Source organism: Drosophila innubila, assembly GCF_004354385.1.
Source record: "Drosophila innubila isolate TH190305 chromosome 2L unlocalized genomic scaffold, UK_Dinn_1.0 4_B_2L, whole genome shotgun sequence".
Classification (NCBI taxonomy): Eukaryota; Metazoa; Arthropoda; class Insecta; order Diptera; family Drosophilidae; genus Drosophila; species Drosophila innubila.
Window position 1 is genome coordinate 29,016,772 of NW_022995372.1, and position 16,481 is coordinate 29,033,252.

Consider the following 16,481-nt stretch of genomic DNA (forward strand, 5'->3'; position numbering starts at 1 on the left):
ATTTTTCATTATGTTACTTGATAATAAATAAAAAAAAAAAATTCATTTGAGATTTTGAAAATTGTGACTTTAGAAACAGATATTTTTCTATTCGTTCTTGCCGTTTAAGAAGTGATTGTTGTAGGTGGAGTCTGCGTTATTGTAGGCTTTGGGCTAGTAGTTTGAGGTTCCGGCATTGTAGGCTGCGGTGTTGTAGGTTGTGCTGTTGTAGGTTTTGGGCTTATGGTTGGGGGTCTTGTAGGTGTTGGTGTTGTTGGATCAGGTGGTGGCGGCTCTGTTGATTTTGGTTCTGGTGGTGGTGGCGGCTCTGGTGGTGTTGGATCTGGTGGGGGTGGCGGTGGAAGCGGTGGAGGCTCAGCTGAAGTAGGAGATGGTGTTGGTGTATGAGTAGATTTTGTAGGTAGAGTGGGCTTTGTAGGGATAGAAGTTTTTGTATAATCAGTCGGTTTTGTATGTTGAGTAGTTTTTGTATAGTGAGTAGATTTGTATGGTGAGTAGATTTTGTATGGCGAGTAGGCTTGGTATGATGAGTCGATTTTGTATGGTGAGTATGTTTTGTATTGCGAGTAGGTTTTGTGTGGCGAGAAGGATTTGTATGATGAGTAGGTCTATGTGGCTTCCTGGTGTGCTGGGTAGGTCTAGGTGTTCTCCTCGTGTGGTGAGTAGGTCGAGGTGGTCTTCTTGTGTGATGAGTCGGTCTAGGTATAGGCTTCTGGTCGGTCTGGGTCTTTTGGTCGGTCTAGGACTAGGTCTAGGCCTCCTGGTTGGTTTTGGCTTAGGTTTAGGTTTAGGTCTGGGCTTTGGTTTAGGTCTGGGCTTTGGTTAAGGTCTAGGCTTTGGTTTTGGTCTAGGTCTTGGTCTTGGTCTTGGTCTGGGTCTAGGTCTCCTTGTCGGTTGCCATTTTAATTGTGTTAGTCCTGTAAGTGATTCTCCCTGAGTTTTTTTTTTTATTTTGGATCGACGTTGGTCGGAAATTAATTTTTGCTCTCTCCAACACAAGCTTTCTTACATGGTTGAAAGGTAGGCCACTTTATTGCAGTTACAGTGACAACAAGGATCAATGCAATGGTAAAATTTGCGAGTCCAGAAATCCAACGTCCCATGCTGTATACACCGTAACTATTAATACCCATATTCATTGAACTGGGTTGATTTATATACTGAAAAAATGTTTATTTTTAATAATTTATAAGCCTTATCGATAGAAATAAAGGCGTTGAATCTGCGGGTAAAAATTAATTCACATATTTTATTTTGGGAAAGACGGGCTATTGCTCTATATCACAATTTTGCTTACATATCTACAATTTAATCTCGGTTTTGGCTTTCCACGATAAAATTTGAAACAATAAGTTCATATTTGCATTACAGTTGTTCGGCTTGCAAGAAAAACATATGGGGTGTTCACTTAACCCTAGCATCCTTGCAGATTGCACATGTGCTCATTCTTAAAATGTGAATACCCCCAGTCAATTGTTTTTTTTTACACATTTGAGCTATTGTTTTTTTTATAACATCTTTAACGAAATCTAATTGTGATTTCAACGTAAAGCACTATCCCACAAAAAAACCTCTACACGAGGTAAAAGTCTAGTGACGAAAGAAATTTCTAGCAATTTTGACGAACAAAATTCAGTTTTATAAAAAAATGTTAAGCAAAAATATAAATTAATAATAAACTAAAACTAAAAAGCTTTTCATACTAAGACTTGATTTTCGCCCGATCGGTCCTATGACAGCTATATGATATAGTGCTCCGATTTGAAATAACTTTTGACAGGATATATAAAGCCAAGTTTTATTTATATTCTATCAGTTCGGTTACGATATCTCATAAAACTAAGAAGTTTTTCATACTAAAACTTGATTTTCGAATGATCGGTCCTTTGACAGCTATATGATGTAGTGGTCCGATTTCATCCAATTTTAGTCAGGATATATAAAACTAAGTTAAATGCATATTGTATCAGTTTGGTTGAGATATCTCATAAAACCAAAAAGTTTTTCGTACTAAAACGTGATTTTCGACCGATAGAAAAATGTATTTATTCACTTAACAGGTAATATCTTCCAAACCCTTCAACCAAAATTTATGTTTCATATACCAAAAAACTCGAAATTCTACGTATTACAACATACTAAAATTAAACAGAAATCGTTAAAGCCATTTTGTCAGAAATCGCCAAAATATAAGCACCTTTCCAATGATATATAGAACATATCTGTAGCTTCTATGGTTTGGAAACTGTTGAGGTTTCAATTTTTCCGGGATTTAGCGTTTTCCCGCTAAACTAGCGGTTTTTTCAAAAAATTGTAGAACAAACATTTCTAGATTTTCGAAAAGGAATAAATCCTCATCATTACATTTAAGCTTCTTTAGCGCTTTGATGCAAACAGACAAACAGACAAACAAACTGACTTTTCATTTCATTTTGAGAAGTCCACTAAAATTTTCAAATTTATTTATCTTTTGAACCATTTTGTAAGTTAGGACAACATCGGTATATAACTCGATCTGATCGGACAGTCATAGCAAATTTTCCAAATTAGCTGTATATATTGCTAGTCGCCTTTCGCATCCTTCGTGCTGCATTCGTCACTAGCGCGAGCTGCCGTCCGCAGTGATTCACGTTTTAAAAATGAGCGCATGTGCACTCTGAAAGGATGCTAGCTTAAGTAAGCAACCCAATTGTTTTGATAAACATGCGATATAAATAAGTCGTATTTAAATCAGAAAAAATTCAAATTTTATCCAACTCTGTGGAGTATTACTTTTGTATGACACAAGGTACACAAGTTTTTGTTGAACGATTACAAGCAATTAAGAATTAGATGTTGTTCATCATTTTGTCCGTTTTTTGGCACTTTGCTTAAAAAGCACATATTGCAGATCTATAATTATGCTTAACCCGAATATTGTTAGCGTGACCATATGGTCACACGCAAAATGCATTTAATAAAACGTAATTTTTAGACAACACATTGATTGACACATTTTCTTGAAGTTAGCTGAACGAAAAATGCACGTCAATATTTTCTGCAAGGCACCATGGGCGATATTTCGATTTTGGCGGCATAAACTCTAAATGTAAAGACTTAAAAGCTTTGATGATTTGGAAATTGAACCATCCCCTCCCCTTTCGCCTCTGAGAAAAAATTCGGTATATTGTCAAAAGCTCTAAAAGTAAATCTAAGCAGTTGAAATTCTGTACAAATATTACAAATGTGCCAAAGGCGAATAGCAATATATACAGCTAAAATTATATTGACTGACTGTGAGTGAAAGTAGACGTGTTTTTTAGAGGCTGCGTCGATCTGAAAAATTAGAGCGAACTAGGAGGTTCCGCCCCCTGCTCGCTTCGCTCGCCAACCACCGGCTCACTTCGCTTGCGGTGCTACAGTCGAGCACACTCGACTGTCGGAAACCCCGTACTTACTATGCAAAAAGCTAAGACTACTAAAAATTCAAAAATATTCTGCTCACTTGACGACCTCCCAGAGCGCTGTATTATATTTTCAGCTAAGTTAGATACATATTGTATTAGTTTGGTTACGATATCTCTAAAAACAAAAAAGTTTCATACTAAGACTTGATTTTCTAATTTTTTGAAGTAACTGCTTTTGGATAGAAAGTACGGGGTCTCCGACAGTCGACTATGCTTGACTGTAGCATAACAACAAGAAAAGTATTGCGGTGAAATATGAGTGAAAAATTGCTTCTCCATATTTTTGCAAACCCGGCTTTGATACAGTGTTGCCAACTCTTCATGGCCGCAAAAAGCTATATTAACATTATAAAAAACTTAAAAAAACTAAAAAAATTTTAAAAAGAATCCAGATTAACTGCCAATATACAGAGGTGCCACCAAAATCTAAGCCAACCGAAAACCTCCCAAAAATGTATAGAGATTTGGAAGATTTTCGGTTGCTTCTGCTTATTGTTCTTATTATTCTTGTAATGAAAAGCATTTGTACATATCAGCATAACCATTATCTCCCCCACCTATGAAGGTTTAGTTTGGTCCAAGTTAATTTTAAGTACTTTACTTTAAAATCACTCAGTTTTGCAGTTATGGAAGAAATTCTTAATTGAGGCATCACGCATCCAGGCGTCTCACGGTTTTTGCTTATATTGTATTTTAGACATCTTGAGTAAGTGCAAATCAAAAATTGTGAAACCCTTTGCCAGTGATGGCAAAGATAGTAACGCGGCATTTACTGATATTAGTGGGATTCCTGAAACTGATTCAGATTTGATTTTGATTTGGTTTAAGAAAATCTGAATCAGTTTCAGGAACGACCCTTTTTGCACACTGATTTGATTTTGATTTCGAGAATTTAAGAAAATGGCTGGAAAACACAAATTGACAAATGAAAGTGTGAAAAGTGTTTTTCTTAGACTTTTTAGCTCGGTACTTGAGACTTGGCACACAGGATGGGGAGACGAGTCCTGAGGTGTGCTGAAAATTTCATCGAGATCGGTTAAAAAAAAGAGAAGATATTTGAGGAAATATTATATATGGAGGATATATAATCACCTGGATCTCAGAGCTAGAGCTACCGAATTCGGTGACCATACTGCTATGTTCGCGTTGCACGCCGTGGTACGCACAGTCTGGAGGGGTGGGGATAACAGCAGGTATACATGTTATGTTTACGTGTTAATAACAATATAATTTTAGTTATACATGTTACATCAATGTTATATTAACATAGTATAATTTATGTTAGACATATTATATGAAGGTTATGTTAGTTAATTTTATGTTAATATACATTTATTCTGTTAATTCAATAGTTCAATAAATTATGTTAATCTATAACTGTTAAATTTGCATATATTTATGTATGTTTGATGGTTAGTATGTTAAATTTTCTTTTATTTTAATCTTTTTAAAGTTAATAGTATAATTAGAATAATACTATTTGCTTAAAATGCTTAAGCTGCAATTTTACAAATTAACAGCTCCTTTATTATCTGCGTCTTTTTAAGCTATTTTCGTGAATTAGCTTCAATTACACTGGGCAACAGCCCAAATCTAAATTGAACCAAACCGACTTTTTTGGATAGATATGGGGCCAAAAACGACGAAAAAAATTTTTTTTTCTTTGGCAGAATTTTTTTTTTTAGAATTTTTTAAACTTTTGCTTTTTTTTCTTGCCGTTTTTTAGAGGTGCGCCCACTTTTGTCATCATTACTCGTGAATGACCGATTTTCAAAAACTTTACTTTTCCTGAAAGCTAATGAATATATTTGTATTTCATCCATACACAGTCGAAGACTTAAGCCAGTAGTTTAAGAGCTATTAATTTTTGAATTAAGAAAATGTTTTTTATTTATTTATTTTTTTTATTTTACAAGGTTAGCTATAATACACAAGAATATTAAAGCTAAGTGAATAAGAGCCTTAGCAATAGACGCCTTCGCTCTATGAAGGATTATATCTTATTTGTTAAATTACAATCTTGTATATATCTGTATATTTTATTTATATTTATTGTTGTGACGTAGGGTAAGATGGAAAAAAATGTTTTTTATAAGCTATTTTTTTAGTTTTTTTTTACTTTAAAATTCAAGGAAAACTCGGAAAAAGTTTTGAACTTCGGTTATTTTTAATTTAATTTTTTTTTTGCAAAGCTGCATTAATTGAGCGTCGTTTAAGATATGATTCATTAAAATCTATGGAGAAGCGGCGATATTATAAATTTATATCTTTGCATATTTTCTTGATTTTTATGACTTCCTTGTAAAGCGGCATAACCTTTAGTATGGAAATTTGTTGTGTGCTTTGAGATATTCTAACCAAGCTCACAGGAAATCAATTTTCTGATGTCTTATACATATTGACCACATTTGGATAAAATCGGATGACTATATCATATAGCTGTCTTAGGAACGATCGGTCGAAAATCCACCTTTAGTATAAACAACTTTTTAATTTTCAAAGATATTTTAATGAAACTCACAAATTTAGGTTCGAATCTGTCCACTATATCATATAGCTGCCATAGGACCGATCGGTCTAAAATCAAGTTTTAGTATGAAAAACTTTTTTGTTTTATAAGATATCTTAACTTAACTGATAGAATATGCATTGAAGTTGGTCTTATGCATCCTTACCGAGGTTGGTTCAAATCGGTCCACTATATCATATAGCTGCCATAGGATCGATCGGAACAAAATCAAGTTTCAGTATAAAAAACTTTTTTTATTTTTGGAGATATCTCATTCAAACTCAAGAATTGCACATTTTTAATTGCCCTTAAAATCCCTCCCAAAATTTATTTGAAATCGGAGCACTATATCATATAGCTGCCATAGGAACGATCGATACGAACGGTCGATAGGCAACCTTTAATAGGGAAAACTCTTTTATTTTTTAAGTTATCTATACCAAGACGTTTCATCTTATACAACCTGTCCAAATTTGGTTGGAATCGGACCACTATAACATATAGCTGCCATGGGACCGATCAGTCGAAAATCAACCTTTGCGAAAAACTTGTTTCATTGTTTATATGCTAACAACTTAGCCATCTTTCCATAGATTTTAGCGGTAAACATACTTAACAATGGGCAATTAATGTAGCTACATATATAGAAACAAATTCAATAGTTCAAATGACCATCCAAATTTTCATACTAAAGATCATGCCGCTCTACAAGGAAGTCATAAAAATCAATAAAAACATGTATAGATATAAAATGTTGTTATATCGCCGTTTCTGAATGGATTTCAATGAATCATATCTTAAACGACGCTCAATTAATGCAGATTTGCAAAAAAAAATTGAAACCGAAGCTCAGAAATTTTTCCGAGTTTTCCTTGAATTTTAAAGTAAAAAAAGGGATAAAAAACATTTTCTTAATTCTAAAATTAATAGCTCTTAAGCTACTGGCTTAAATCTTAGACTGTGTATAAGTGAATTACAGATATGTTCAGAAAAAGTAAAGCTTTTGAAAATCGATTTTAGCATTCTCGAGTAATGATGACAAAAAAGGGCGCACCTTTAAAACACGGCAAGAAAAAAAGCCAAATTTTAAAAAATTCTAAAATAAAACTCTGAAATAGAAATAAAAATTAAATGTTTTTTGTCGTTTAGGGCCCCTTATCTATCCAAAAAAAGTGGGGTTTGGTTCAATTCAGAAGAAAAAAGTAACAATTTGTTGCCTAGTGTTAAAATCACCACAAAATGAAACCAAACACCAAGTGAGGCCAAATAATTTTATCGAAATGCACGGTCCCACATGTTATCGAAATTAAATCATAATGAAATCAACCTCACACCTGATTTCGTGAAATCACTTAGGGTTACCAAATTTTGCGTATAATTTTTTTTAATTTGCCTGTCAACCCTACACATTTTGTATGGAGCAGCTGTGAACAGCTGATCGGCGAAATCAAATCCGTAACGAAACCAAATCAGAATCGCTTTCAGGAATACCTACATTATTGCAACAACTATGGATTAAAAGTGATAATAATAATATGCTTAGATATTTCGATATGTTGGCAGAAGTTTTATAAATCCAAAAAAATGCATTGCAACTTTCAATAAAGCTAGAATTCCCGTCACCCTCTAGATCAGAGTTGGGCAAGCCCTTGCTCTCGCTGCTCCCAGTGCTCCGACTACAACAACAACTTTTGACGCTGCGCGAATTTTGTAAAAGGAGTCGCGAGGTTTTAAAAAAATAAATTAGTTGCAAATAAAATACGTCAAGCGGGTTTGGTGTGCAAATATCAACTAACTCTTCTTTATTGACTATGTTTTAAAGACAACTTAAATTAGGTTTACAAAAGTACTTAATAGGTTTTCTTATGAACTATTCTAGTTGACATGTGTAAGATCGTTGGCCTTTAGTTAGCCTGAATTTAATGACAATCGATGAACTATGCCTTTCCTGTTTACTGTGTTATATTGCCTATGTGGATTTTGTATTTCTTTCGAATTATTTTGGTTGTCATGTGTCAGATCTTTGACCTGTTCATTTCCTGTTTATTGTATTACTTTAAAGTATATCTTTTTTAGCATTTAATGAGGTAAGCATTTCTTGTACTATATTATTAATAGGTGGTAAAGACGCAATTGGGTTTTGGACATATGTGGGAAGTGAAGTGACCCCCAATAAAACTAAACAACAAACACACACCAAATGCTCGAGTTTTGGCTGCGACGCGTACGGTCATAAAAGTGTTCATTTTGCTATGATTTATGACTTCAGCAGCGTCTTGTACACTGTGTGAAAAAGTAAAGTTGGTTTTGATGCGTGTTGATGCGTTTTTATTTTTACCACATAATAAGCGTTCGACTTGCAAATAAAATTAATTAGAACTTCTTTTAGTGTATAATTGTTTTGGTTTGTCAAAACCAACAACAAGCACACAGAAATTTCGTCGCGACGCACAGAGTCATAAATGTGTTCATTTTGCTATAATTTATGACTTCAGAAGTTGTGTTTGTTGTAGATGTTGTTCTAGTGCTAATTTCGTGCCCACCGCTGCTCTAGATCACAATTTTTCCCGCTTTTGGTATTCGAGAAACGTCAGATCTGACGAGAAAAAAGCTGACTTGGCAACACTGCTTTGATACAGCTGTTCTGCTCACATTATCAGAGAGTAGTGTTGTAAAACACCAAAAAGACACTACAGCTGTGCTGCTCTGGAAAGCTTGTGACAGCCCTGGCTTATCACCTATCGATGAGTGGCAGCACTGCCTATTTCTGTATCAAATATATAATTCAACCTTTATCTTTATCAATCCGCGCTTTTGTCAATTCATTATACACAAAGCAATGCGACAAAGTGCAATCATAATTACAATCTTCGTTCTGTGAGATGTCAAGCTTCTAGTGCTGAAGACGTTTTTTTCGACACCGCAAATATGGCCACCGACCAAGATCTCGCAGATCAACTGCACAATATTAAACAACAACTTAATCAACTGCAACTATCACGCCAAACAGCTGGATTTTCATCACATATCCCACAATTTCGCATTCCAAAATTCAACAAAACAATTCCTCAGACTTGGTTTTTTTCAATTGGAACGACCATTTAATCTCCACAACGTCATTACTGATGAGCACAAATTCGACATAATTTCTGTAAATTTGGAGGAGGATGTAGTTGTCAAGGTGGAGGATCTTATGGCACAGCCGCCGCTAACTAACAAATATAATACTTTAAAGCAGCGCGTGCTTGACAAATTTGCAGAGTCAGCTGACTCAAAGTTAAAGAGACTACTGCGTGGCGGCGAAACAGCTGGGAAAAAAACCATTCAACATCCTGGACAGCATACGTCGTCTAGCACCAACCACCAATAACTCTCTGTTTCTACCACAACAGATTCGGCGATTCGGCCCGCAAATGTCAATGCAATGCATTGTGCAAGACGTTCACAAACCTACAGCTCCTGAGCGTATTCATGCTGTTCCGTTTGTCACTTCATTGAAACACGAGGTGCACCAGTAGCAGGACGCCCAAGACGACTATCGGGCGAGAAATGGCTTCGGCAAAATCACAAGTCAACATTCTTATTGATAATGGAATTTGTCGCTACTCAAAAAGCCCATGGGCCAGTCACAACGCTGGATCTGGAGAAGGCGTACTATCAAAGTTAAATGGCACAGGAGGACATAGAGAAGACTGCAATCTGCACTCCATTCGGCTTGATATAATTCCTATTTATGCCATTTGGTCTCAAAAATGCAACGCAAACTTTCCAGCCTTTTATTGACCAGATCTTTCGCAAAATCGATAATGTGTTGCTATGTTGATGACACTCTTATAATGTCTGACCCACCAGAACAACACAAGCAACATTTGGAAAATGTTTTAAGCATACTGCAAAATCAAAGCATACAAAGACAAACGCGTTCTGCACAAACAGAGGTGGACTTTCTTGGTTATGTAGTCAACAGCAAAGACATAAAACCGCCAGAAGATCGAATAAACGCAATATTAAATTTTCCTCAGCATCAAACAATCTCAAATTGGGTAGTTTTTTCGGAATTCTGAACTATTATCGTCGCTGCATTCCTCATGCTTCACGGATACAGGTTCCTTTAAACGATTTAACACGGAACATGAAAAAAACGACAAGCGGCTGATGGAGTGGTCTTTAGATACTCTAAAAACATTTTCTGAGTGCAGAACAAGCTTAGCAAATGCAGCAACGTTGGCCCATCCCAATTCTCATGCAGATCGGCAATCAGAGCGGTTCTAGAGCAGCATTCTGATCTGGGTTGGCAGCCTCTTGGATTTTTCTCCAAAAAGCTCACCTTCACCGAACGCAACTACAGCACCTACGATCGCGAGTTGTTGGCCATCTACGAGGCGATAAAACACTTTAAGCATATGTTAAATGCTAGAGCGTTCAAAATCAAAACTGACCATAAGCCTCTAGTATATGCTTTTACACAGCGGCCAGAGAAGGCATCACCTTGACAGCTACGTCATCTCAATTTTATCTCCCAATTTACGATCTCAATCATTCATGTGAGTGAAAACGATAATATTGTTGTAAATGCATATCAATGCCAGCTTCTGTCGACGCCAATCGCATAGAGGAATCACAAGTTGGATGGAACAACCTCGTTACAGTTGCAATCTGTAGAACTCACCAAAGGAGTGCACGTCTATTGCGATGAGTCGACGGACTCAGTCACAGCGTATTCTCTCATGTTTATGGATTGTCACACCCTAGCGGCAGAGCCACTCTCAAGCAAATTCGTCGCAAGTACGTGTGGCCTTCAATGTACAAGGATGTGTTAGCATGGTCAAGGAACTGTCTACCATGTCAAAGAGAAAAAATACACAAGCAAAATTCACTTTTACCGGAAAAAATCACTGTACCGGATCATCGATTCGAGTATGCACATTTCGACATTGTCGTCATTCCACTGGTAGACGGCTACAGATATTGTCTAATAGCCTATTTCCACGACCACTCACATTTGGGTCATCTTGTCAGATTTGGATGTGCCTCATTTTTGGCTTTCCACGACCAAATGTGAAACTGTTAAGACACTTAAAGCAAAGCAGCTGTTCGACTTCTGTGCACAAATTATAAAAAGCAGACGATAACAACATTTTATTATTTATTATGATATTATAATTGGCGCAAATTTAATGGCTACCGATTTTATTGATGAAAACAGCTGGTTAAGGTGATAATTGCTTTTTTTTAAGAGTTTATCGATAAGCATCGCGTGTTCGATAAAAAAATAATGAAATTCACAGGGTCGAATGGGAAAAAATCGGCTCATTCATTATGGATGAGCCAACATCATCATCCGGATTTTGTACTGAAATGAAGTCCACATTCGGGCCGGATGATGAAAATGGCGTCGGATGAGCCAAATGTGCTGTCGTGGAAATGGGCTATAACAATGATCGACCGTTCTCTCACTGGCCGGAAGCAGTTCCTCTTCGGGATATGACTGCAGAGTTTTTGGAGTTGCTGGACAGCACGCTTTGGTAGTCCAAAAATAATAACAACCGATCAGGGTATGCAATTTGAATCTGCGCATTTCAAGTCGCTAGCCAACGTGGTTGAAAGCGAACGCATTCATACAACTCCATATCACCCGCAGTCAAATGGTATGATCGAGCGCTGGCACAGATCGTTAGCAGCTGAACTGATATGCAACGCTGGCACGTCTTCGTTAAAGTTACATCCAACTGCCCTCCTGGGTCTGCGAACTTGCATCAAGGAAGATATACAAGCTTCAAATGCTAAAATGCACTACGGATGTACACTTCATCTCCCTAACGAGTATTTCACTGACTTAAACTCGTCTCCAAGACCTGCTAAATTCGATAGTGAATTTTACACCAGTATGCAAACGCTGATGTCTACGCCTGCAGCGCACCACAATAAGCCAAAACTCTTCATTCACAAGCACATATGTATATGATTGCTCACATGTTTTTGTGAGAACAGACTCCGTTAAGCAACCGTTTTTACCTCCGTACACTGGACCCTTTCAGGTTATCGACAAGCCTTCAGATCGGGCTTTTGTCGTGCGAATAAATGGCAAAGATACGTCAATCTCGATCGACAGACTGAAACCTGCATTCTTGGAACAGAATGAAACCGTCACTGCCCGTCTTCAACCATTCAAACATATGAGAGACGTTCCCGCCTATAGACCCATGACATGTCTAGAAGGAGAGTACAGTGGCAGCCCTGGTTTATCACCTATCGATGAGCGGCAACATTGCCTATAATCGATAAATAAACACGATACTTGATCGAAGCTTCGAGACTCAACGACAGCCAACTTCATTTTGATTTTTGAAATAACACGCTTGAGACAATTCTATATCAAATATAGAATTAAGCAATTATCTTTATCGATCCGTGCATTCGTCCCTTTATTATACACTAAGCAATACGCCAAAAGCTTTAAGTAAACGACAATCAGGTTTACTAATAATTTATTTAAAACTTAACTGAATACAAATTATGAAATATGTCAGAACCAAAATGAATTGTTGAACCAGCCAGAGACGCTGATATTTCGAGAGAGAGCTTTTGTCGTGAAGAATAATCGATTTCCCCCATTCGATATTACTTATCGTCGTTCTCGTCAACTATTGCCGGCGGACGGTGTTGCCACAGCTACCCGCCTTCCAGTGACCTGGTCGGGAACGAGATCGGTTGCTTTTTTTCGTTCGTAGTTTTCAGCGGCTTATTGATGCTGGCTGAACTGTTGTCACTGGATTCTTTGAGGAAAAAAGCAGGTTTAAGTCGTTCCGTGGACATAGCAACTTCCTTTCCATCCATCTGTATTTTGAACACGCGATCGGTTGATCGTTGTACCACTTTATAAGGTCCAGTATACGGTGGTTTTAGTGGCTGACGTATCATTCGCACGTGCTCACGACATTTCACCGCGAAATCTACAGCCTTCATTGGCTTATCCAGATCATCATAAAATTCGTTGGGCAGCCGGATATTGCTACCGTACCGTGCAGTCGACGCACCCAGATCTTCTTTGTAGCAGGTCCTGAGTCCAAGTAGGACTGTTGGCAGCAATTTCGTCCAAGGCTTGCCTGTATTACACATCAAGGCGGCTTTGAAGAAGCGGTGCCAACGTTCAATCCTTCCACTTGATTGTGGATGATATTGTGTTGTGTGGTTGCTTCCCAAAACATCCGCAAGGGATTTGAATAGAGCCGATTCGAATTGTGAGCCCTGATCCGTAGTTATTGTTTTTGGACAGCCGAATAGAGCTACCTAGAGAGTCCGGAATGCTGCTGCTACAGTTGAGGCGTTCATGTCCTTTAATGTAACTGCTTCAGGCCATCTCGAGAGTCGATCGATCAGGGTTAAGCAGTGTCGGTATCCATTTACCATAGGCATGTAAACAATGTCGATATGATCATGTTCGAAACGATTATCTGGCATGTCTATCTTTTTGGGTATCCGTGATGTGTGCCTGCTGATTTTCGATTGCTGACAAGGTAAGCAATTGCGTGCCCACGATGTTACATCCTTCCGCATTAATGGCCAGACATATATTTGTTAAATTTGTTTGATTGTTGATCTGCCACTGGGATGGGATAACCCATGTACCGCCTGGAAAACAGCATAACGCAAAGGTTGCGAAATGTAAGGTCGAACAGATCCTTTTGAGATATCGCAGTATACGTTCACGCAGTCTCTGAGCTCGAGCGATTGGATTTTGAGCGATGAACTGCCTTGTATAAGCTTGACCAGTTCTGCATCGGTGCTTTGTTCCAGTTCGATCTTCTCCAGTGATACTGCAGTAGGCATAGAAAAAGCATTTTGCCGAGAAAGAGCATCTGCCACTGTGTTATCAGATCCAGCCAGGTGAACAATATTTGTCGTAAATTGCGATATAAAATCCAAATGCCGGAGCTGACGAGGAGATGGTTTTTCTGGCTTTTGGGAAAAAGCGACAGTCAGTGGCTTATGGTCTGTCTTCACAATGAAAACACAGACTTCGAGCATGTGTCGGAAATAGCGGATAGCGTCGTAAATTGCAAGGAGCTCTCGATCGTAGGTGCTGTAGTTTTTTTCAGCATCTGACAATTTGCGTGAAAAAAATCGGAGTGGGTGCCAAGTGTCCTCAGCACAGCGCCAATTGCAATATCCGAAGCATCGCAAATCAGCGCCACATTTGCCGTGGATGCCGGGTGTGATAGCAGTGTCGCATTAGCTACTCTTTGCTTGCAGGAATCAAAAGCGTTGACGAGTTCGGGAGTCCAGCTGATTTTGCGCATGTCATTCTTCTTTATGTCACGTGTGACATTGTTGAGCAATGCTTGAACTTCAAATGCATGCGGAATGCATCGATGAAAGTAATTGATAATGCCCAAGAAACGTCCAAGCTTACAAATTGTTTCAGGCAATTTGTAATTGTCAATTTAATAGCTCAGGAATCTTACTTGGGATTTTCCAAAATGACACTTGTCAGTATTAACGCTCAGACCATGTTCTTTAAGTATTGATAATACAGTTTTGAGATGCGCCTTATGTTCGCTGTGCGATGTAGACATAATAAGGATGTAATCTTTGTAGCAGTAAACAAAGTACACTCCTCTGAAGATATTATCCATAAAGCGCTGAAAGGTCTGTGTAGCGTTCTTAAGTCCAAAAGGAATTCTATAAGCCCAAAAGGTGTGCAAACTGCTGTTTTTGGAATGTCCTGCGTAGCCATGGGTATTTGATAATATGCTCGTCGATTGTCTATTGTTGAGAAAACAGTTTTCGGCAAAATCGTGTATGTGTGAAATTGGGTATCGATCTGGTACCGTATGCACGCCAGCCTCCAGAATTCTTGCTTACCAGATGTAACCAGATTAGCAACCGAAAGCGTCTCCCCAGAAAGACGACGTGGACGATCTGCAACTGGATTGCCTGTGGTTTCAATGTGATGGACAACATCGTGTGGAGATCTGTTCGTGCCATGATTGTCAGAGCTGGAAGTATTTTGACATTGTCGAACCAATTCGTGATAGTTGCTTTCCTCGTTTACAGATGTCACTGATAATTCTTTAACTTTGAGTGCCGGGCCATGAGCTGAGGCATTAATTTCTACGTCGATTAGCTGTTGAGCTTTTAAATCAATTAGCAAATTGTATTTTACCAAGAGGTCAGCTCCAATTATGGCAATGGATACGTCGGCCACGACAAATGACCAGCTGAATGGGCGTCGAAGTCCCAGGTCGAGCTGTAGTGAGTGTGTGCCATAAATATGGATAACAGATTCGATCGCAGTAATCAGTTGCAAAACATGTGGTTCTGTTTTGTGAGGAGCAGCCGTGCGTGGGACGACTGAAACGACGGATCCTGAGTCGACGAGGAACCGTTCGTTGGAGTTTTTATCGGTTATGTAAAGGCGAGGCTCGGTAGGATCGACAGTTGAAAATATATTAGGTTGTTTTGTCATACTGCCGATCGAAAGTGAATTGCTGGTCGATGTTGGGCTATCGTCAACCAGCGAAATTGACGACAGCCATTCTATTTTCGGGGCTGCCATTTAGACCTACCAGTACGACACTTGCGAGCATCGTTGCCGAACCGCTTGTGAAAGTAGCACAGTCCATCTTCTGCCTCGTTGTTATTGATTTGCTGCTTCCACTTTTGCGAGATAGATGAACCTTTGCTGTTGTTAAACTGAGTCTGCAAATTGTTAACAGAATCTATTAGTTTTTGCAAAGTTTTCTCCATGCTATGTGAACGAGAGATCGCATCTACTGATGGCTTAGCAGATGGCAGTATTAGCTGTTGAGATGTGTACGCATCGTCCATCTTAGCTGCATCAAGCATCTTGTCAGCTACCTCAGCCAAATTATCCAAATCGTCTTCTGGCCATGCTGACAAAAGGGGTCGAATTGACAATGGAACTTGTTGTACAAAAATCGAACGGATCACAGGTTCCAGGTTGCTTGGTGCCAAACGTCTCATATGGGTAGGTAGGTTTCGTAGGTTCCGTAGGTTTCATGCCGCTCATTTCTTTAGCCTGCAGCAGACGTTGAATTTTCCTCTCTTTTGTCTCAGCATACTTTTTCAATAGACGTGCTTTTAGTGTATCATAACGTCTTGATGAGGTGGCGTTGCAATCAGATCCTCAATATTAAGGATGACATTCTCATCTAAGTTGATCACAATACGATCAAACTTGTCAATGTCGTCTGAGATGCTGTGTATACGAAACACCCGTTCGAGTTGCTCAAACCACAGTTGAGGGTTGCTCTTGTTAAATTTTGGAAGTTGCACGCGATGCAAGTTGGTGTGCGGGCTTGCATTTTTAGAATACGTTTGGGCGAGATCTTGGATTATGCCCTCTATATTTTCCAAATGGTTCGTCAGTCTTTCCGGATCCATGTTGCCGCTTGTTGAATCGTAAAAAATTTCGTCTTCAGTTGACACGTTGTCGTTCGAATTCCGAGAACGTAAATTGTAATGCGTCATCAGCGTTGCAATTTCATCAGAAAATATGCACA

General features: G+C 38.4%; 1 protein-coding gene across 1 annotated transcript; it reads right to left on the reverse strand.

The window, feature by feature from the left end:
- Window positions 1–18: 18 nt before the first annotated feature.
- Window positions 19–15,804, reverse strand: LOC117781303 (histone acetyltransferase KAT6A-like). Its single transcript, XM_034618054.1, has 5 exons — window positions 15,733–15,804; window positions 15,525–15,657; window positions 4,539–4,615; window positions 1,010–1,160; window positions 19–358 (listed from the first exon to the last, which is right to left on the reverse strand). The coding sequence occupies exons 1-5, from the start codon at window positions 15,802–15,804 to the stop codon at window positions 105–107; spliced, it is 687 nt and encodes a 228-aa protein (XP_034473945.1). The 3' UTR covers window positions 19–104.
- Window positions 15,805–16,481: the final 677 nt, after the last annotated feature.